This window comes from Ictalurus punctatus, chromosome 9 (assembly GCF_001660625.3).
Source record: "Ictalurus punctatus breed USDA103 chromosome 9, Coco_2.0, whole genome shotgun sequence".
Classification (NCBI taxonomy): Eukaryota; Metazoa; Chordata; class Actinopteri; order Siluriformes; family Ictaluridae; genus Ictalurus; species Ictalurus punctatus.
This window is the reverse complement of record NC_030424.2, coordinates 9,320,001-9,326,137: the sequence shown is the minus strand read 5'-3', so window position 1 is coordinate 9,326,137 and position 6,137 is coordinate 9,320,001. Positions and strand designations below refer to the sequence as shown.

Genomic DNA, 6,137 nt, shown 5'->3' with positions numbered 1-6,137 from the left:
CTGAGATGCCATTGTTTGGCCCTTGAGCATGGCCCTTAGCCCTCAAATTGCTCAGCTGTATCCTATCTTAATTGTAAGTCTCTTTGGATAAAGCATCAGCCAAATGAGGTATTGACCAAGTACATTGGACTGTTTTTCATGGGTGTTATTGATATAATATTTCAATAAGAAACTGTAAAATTTGTCATGCCTGTTCCTAAATGGGCAATTTCAGCAATAATATTATTTAAGTGATTTAAATCAGGACCATTAAAGTTATTAAATATTTATGTAAAAAAAAAAAAGAAAAAAAAGAAAGAAAGTGGCATCCAAACATAACAGCTGTTATTCATCAATATCTTTATTTGTCCTTTAAAAGAAATGCACAATTCAACAAGGCTACTACATAGAAATGGCCACACAACAGCAATCTGCCTTTTTATTAGGTTGTTCACCATAATTCTCTATTAAATTTATGTTGCTTCATGAGCATTCTGTTTCTCATTACAATAACACTGCTTCTGGCAAGACATACATTTATTTTGTACCTGTTCAAAATAAAAATTAAAAGCTGTTACTCTGAGCATCTGCCTTATGCTTATAATGGCATAAATATAAAATAAAGAAAAGAAATGAATTTGCATAGCTTCAGTTGTCATGAAGATAAGGCACTTCACCAGTACTTAATAGGAGGCAATTCATTCTATGACCAACCATTTGTAGGCCAGGGCTGGCATGTATAAAGGGTTTGAATTACACTACTTAAGAAGTCTTCTTAAGCCCAAAAACACTCTTAGCTAAATGCTGGGTGTAAAAATGTGTCATAAAAGTTTGCTGAGCAACTCTTAGCAAGGAGTAGTTAATCCTAGGCTGAAATAAAGCATGAAGTACAACAGTTGCATTGTGCTAAATTGGTTAACTACATAACAATTCCATAGTAAGAACCGATAAAAGTCCACAAGATGTAGACTGTATGCAATGCAAAATCACATCAGTGATGTATTTTAGATTACGTTTATGAAAAAAACAAACTAGTCATGTTCCATATGGCAATATATTTGTGTAAAAAAAATAAATATTTGAATTTACTAAGCTACAGTGTCAATAATAACTGATTTAATGCCACTTCCACCGAGGACAACCAGTTTAAGCTCCATATATACTAAGGGATGCTTTAGAGATTTAGCTTGTTTATGACATGTAATTCTCTATTCAAACACAAACCCCACTGGACCCAAATACAAAGCCTATAGCTGAGTTGGATGAAAGAAATCACAACATAAAGAGTTTGATAAAAAGGATAATAATAGAAGGGCTTGAACTAATAAGAATGAGAAATGCATAAGAAAATGGCTTGCCAGGAGTTGGTTGAGACGATTAATAATTCGTACCCTGCTGTATTGCGCTCCACATATTATTTCCAGGTATAACAACTGACTGTATTAAATTTTATATTGGTATTGTTTTTGCAGGGATCAAGCTCAGGTGGACTTGTTGCAATCTGTGATTGCTGGAGTGTGGTCACTCCAGCAAAGCCATTATGGGTAGCGACAATCTGCGATACAGCACTCCTGAAAGTATAAAGCCATTGGTACTGTATATAATGTTGTTAGCATGTAAGTAAATGCTGAGTAATTGGCTAAGAATGGAAGCACTTTATAACTAAAATGTGTCATTTATTCATATTTACAATCCACATGCCATCTTAGTTTTGAGATCAAATGAGCAGCGCAGCCAGGTGACCACACAAACTTAATGGCTGTGCCTCAGTCAGCCATTATTGCATTGTTTCTTATAATGTTGGAGATATTTGATTACTGACTAGTTCTACAATAAAAAAAAGGGTAACATCAGTTACAATACATCCAACATCTCAGAGCTCACCATTTAAGAGCACTCCTAAGGCTAAAGAGTTTTTGTACATTGCATTTTTTCCTAGGCCTAAGTATAGTGTTACTTATTTTTCCTGATTTCTTGGCACTTAAGACCAGAATGTTACTCTGAGAAGCTTTATACATACCTGCCCTGGGCTCATCCCATAGCTCAAATAAGCAAGCAGTTTAATGAAATCTGAGCACAGCTTCAAAATGCATATCCTCTGTACCATAGATACTTTATCACTCCCTTTTGGCATGTGTTTATTCTGCTCCATTCGCTTAAAAAAAACAAAATAGTATTCTTGTGCATATAAGGGTATAGACTCACATGTTCTGTAACCCAACAAAACCCAGTGGTTCTTAAAGGACAAAAACTTTGTGCAGAGGTTTCAGGGTTATGTGGCAAAATATGGTTATGTGTTTTTTTTTCTCTTTTTTTCTGAGAAACAAATATGGAAAATAATACTGGGTAAAACAAGACAGTCTTTGCTAAATTGGCACTGTTGACCGAGGTAACAATTGAAACTTTAAATGCATCATGTAGCATCATCTGTGGTAGAGAAAAAACATGGCATTGGGACTTCTCCTGCAAAATAGCATGAAAGAGAAAGACCATTTATTGGGGTGGAGAATGTCAATGGTTCAAATACAAACTGAAAAAGCAGCTGGTATACTGCTCACAGCTCTGAGGACAGGCTGGTGGGCTGGAATCTCACTTGCTTTAGCCCAGCTGGTCCTCATACTGTTTCCTGAAACAGTCTCCAGCTGGAAAGAAATCCCAGCATCGCTCCTGATACATCTTCCACACATACGACTCCTGTAGAGGAAATAAACGGAAACTGTTTTTGAATGTACTGGTGAGGGAGAAAAATGAATGAGCTAGTTTGAATGAGCAAATTAACAGGGCCTGAGTCTAGATGAACACAAGCAGGAAACCACTGAAAGTAGATGGGAAAGAAAAAATACAGCCAGAATGACAAGAAGAAAGAAAAAATTAGAGCATCTGCTGGGAACAAACATGTAAAAAAAACAACAACAAAATAGGATAGCTAATTTCCTGAACACAGTCCAAGTCTATTTTATAACCAAAATCAATATATATTTTAAATGAAGAAACATTCTGCTTACTCTGGAGAATTTAATTAAATTATTATTTTTCTGTCATATATGGACAGAACAGGAATGGCAAACTTACCTGGCCAGTATGCTCGGTTTCATCCTTGTTGACAAGGTACATTAAGAAAAACCTAAAAAAATCAAGCATAACAAATAGTAAACTGAATAGGCATATCTCTAAATCAATAAGAATTAATTTAAGTGCTGACTGAAGTGGAGATACACTAAGCTGATTATGTTGCAACATGATAATCTGGTTTTAGATTTAGAAAGGACACAACAGTCTGCTGACTTTTCTTTACCATAACTAGTAGTGATGGCAGTGTGATTTTAGAGGAGAGGGCTAGCTATGAGTAGCCTGACAATGAAAATCAATTGGTTGAGCAATGCATTATATAACACAAGATCTCACTAAGGAAAAAGGTAAATGTTGTGCGAGTAAGGTGTGCATGGGATACTTACAGGTAGTTTGCCAAGTTGTGCTCTTGTAATGTGTGTGTCTCAAAGCCATGTGGAGTTGTGTCAAAGTAGTCATTCCCAATGCCACAGATGAAGCATTTAGTCTGAAACACAAATGTCAATTCATCATATTTTAAAGATGCTATATTATTAGATGTTTCCCTCTTTATTTTGTTTTCTTTGCATTGCTGTTTGATTAGCAAAACTGACAAAATGGAAAATCTACCTAGTGAGGTTCCTTTTGTACAATGGTGAGAAAACCTACTGATTTTTACTGCCACAAACTTTATCTATGCTACTTGGGATATACATTTCAAATGTACTTGACCCATGGCTGTACTTGACACTGTACATGACCCATGGCTGAAATCAACATAACTGAAACACAGCATACATCTAAAACATTACACTATATTTCTAAATAGTAGGCTACTCCACCAGATGAAGATTGTTGACAGCAGTTCTTGCTGATATTCTGATCATGTCCTGACATTTTCAGTCCTTTGAAGAACATTTACATCTTTCCTTGCAATTGCAGTTGATGGTAGGGTTGTAGTCAAGACCACCATTGTGAAATCCAAGATAAGTCCAAGACCAGTAATAGCCAAGATCCAATCAAGATCAATTATGAAGTATTGGGGGGTCGACGCCAAGTGAAGATCAAGATTCAAATCCTTTTCAAGACCAAGTCTTTCCTTCAACTAGTTGGCTTCATTATACCAATGATTAGGCTATGTTTCTAGAATAAGTATTTATATGGCATTTAAACAGTATCATTAATAGAGGGTGGCCAACCTGAGGTCCAGAACAATACTAGCAAATGTGTTTTTAACAGATGCTGTGAATTGAGTACGCACAAAGCTATTCACAAATGGGGAGCAGGGAAGTACACACAGAAGCTTCTGCATGCGAATATTTCCGTTCTGAATGCACTCAGATCTAAATTCAGATGTCAATTTAGTCACTGTTAAGAACTGAAACACAAGCCAGTAGAATAGTTTGACGGAAGCTCCTATCCCAGTAATGAACCCTCTTTCAAAGTCACTTAGATCGTATCCCTCTTGCTGTCTTGATGACTTGGGCTGAGTTTACCACAAGGGCATGATTGCACATCCAGTATAACAGCAATTAGGTGCAGTTAGAGTCATCAATGGCAAAATGTACAAAATACAATATGAACACAAAAACTTGAGTGCATGTTTTGTACATATGGTAAAACCTTTTTACAGACTCTGTTTAAATGCTGCCATGATTTTAAGAAACTATAGTGATTTTAAGAAACTTTTTTCTTCTCAGTACTAAAAACTAGTGAATGCTGTAATTTTGCCTTTACCTTACAGAAATAGATTTCAGGTATAGTAAATTGAACACAATTGCCATTTTTGAAGAATTTTCAGGCTTTGTGGTTACAAAATTAAGACCGACAACCCCCCCCCCCTTGCCCCCACCCCACCACCACCTTTTTTTTTTTTTTTTGCAGTTTGCGCTTGTTTTTACACATGCAAAGCTCTGCTGATCTGCGGTTGTTCTCTTACCTCCATGTCCTCTTTGACTTGCTCCTGCTGGTCTCGCAGTTCTCCAAAGGCATCAATGATCAAACCTGTAGCCACACACATAAAGCTTAATTGCAGCACATTTTTCTTTTACATACTGTAACAATAAATTGCCTTTTGTTGGTAACACTTTTTCATGCTATTCTTCCATACCATCTCATCATTTATTAGATATTAGAATAATATGATATTTTAACAATGTGCACTGTTATCCTTACAAACCTCAGCATGTACTGAATAATTTATTGCAACAGCAAGTTCGCTGCACGAGGAATTAAATTATTAAGGTCACAATAGCAGCTTTATTGCATAAACACATGTACGTAAAAAAAAATTATATTAAAAAAAGCTTTAAAACATGCTTCTTAGGATCACTGATAACTGCATATTATATTGAGTTCTTTCAGGAGAAACAAGTCTCCATTTACTTTATTCAGCTTTTTTTTTTTTTTTTTTTTTTTTGGAACTGTTATAGTAAATCTAAAACCAAAATATATACTTTAAATGTTATTTACCATACAAAGTCCTTACTTTTACTTAGCTAAGAAAAATTTTTTGGATATTGGAACATTAATAATTTACAGAATTAAAAGAAATGTCACAGGAGTGTATTTTACACATATACAGTACAAACACTATGACTGACCACTGTTATACTGCATGACAAGAGCAGCTGGTTTAAAAATAAGTTGTTTGTAGGCATCCGCAAGACTTAACTGTCTATATACTGAATATGCTTCTGTAATAAGTCATACAAAATTTACATTTGTGTTTAAAAATATCAGTGTATTTTTCCAACAGATTTCACTCTCACTGTGAGTCTCAACGCTGCTTGCTTTTTCGTTCAAATCATTTACTTCACTTTCATTCCTCATGTGCTTTGGTTTGTTTTGGTCCTGTCTCCGCCTCCTGTCCTGTCTGGTCTCTTAAACATTGTGTTTTCACCTGTTTACCTGTTACCCATTTTGTTCACCTGTTCCCGAATGCTTGCCTAATGGTAGTTAATGCTTGATAAGGCTTAAACCAGGCTCCAGTGTTTTTGCCACCTAGTGTTTCTGCCATGATGTTAAATGTCTTAAAAATTTATTAATTAATCTAATTAATCTTAATTAATCTTAATTGAATATAAAATAAACACCAGATGCCTACTATT

At 35.3% G+C, this 6,137-nt stretch overlaps 1 protein-coding gene across 1 annotated transcript in view; it reads right to left on the bottom strand.

Moving 5' to 3' along the window:
• Window positions 1-322: 322 nt before the first annotated feature.
• Window positions 323-6,137, bottom strand: part of LOC108270491 (ryanodine receptor 3) — a 232,279-nt gene continuing 226,464 nt past the window's right edge. Inside the window, exons 100-103 of the mRNA XM_053682611.1 lie at window positions 4,967-5,031; window positions 3,435-3,535; window positions 3,052-3,103; window positions 323-2,673 (exon numbers count right to left, since the gene is read on the bottom strand). Of these exons, the coding sequence (XP_053538586.1) occupies window positions 2,578-2,673; window positions 3,052-3,103; window positions 3,435-3,535; window positions 4,967-5,031 (314 nt within the window). The 3' untranslated portion in view covers window positions 323-2,577. The remainder of the gene's footprint in view (window positions 2,674-3,051; window positions 3,104-3,434; window positions 3,536-4,966; window positions 5,032-6,137) is intronic.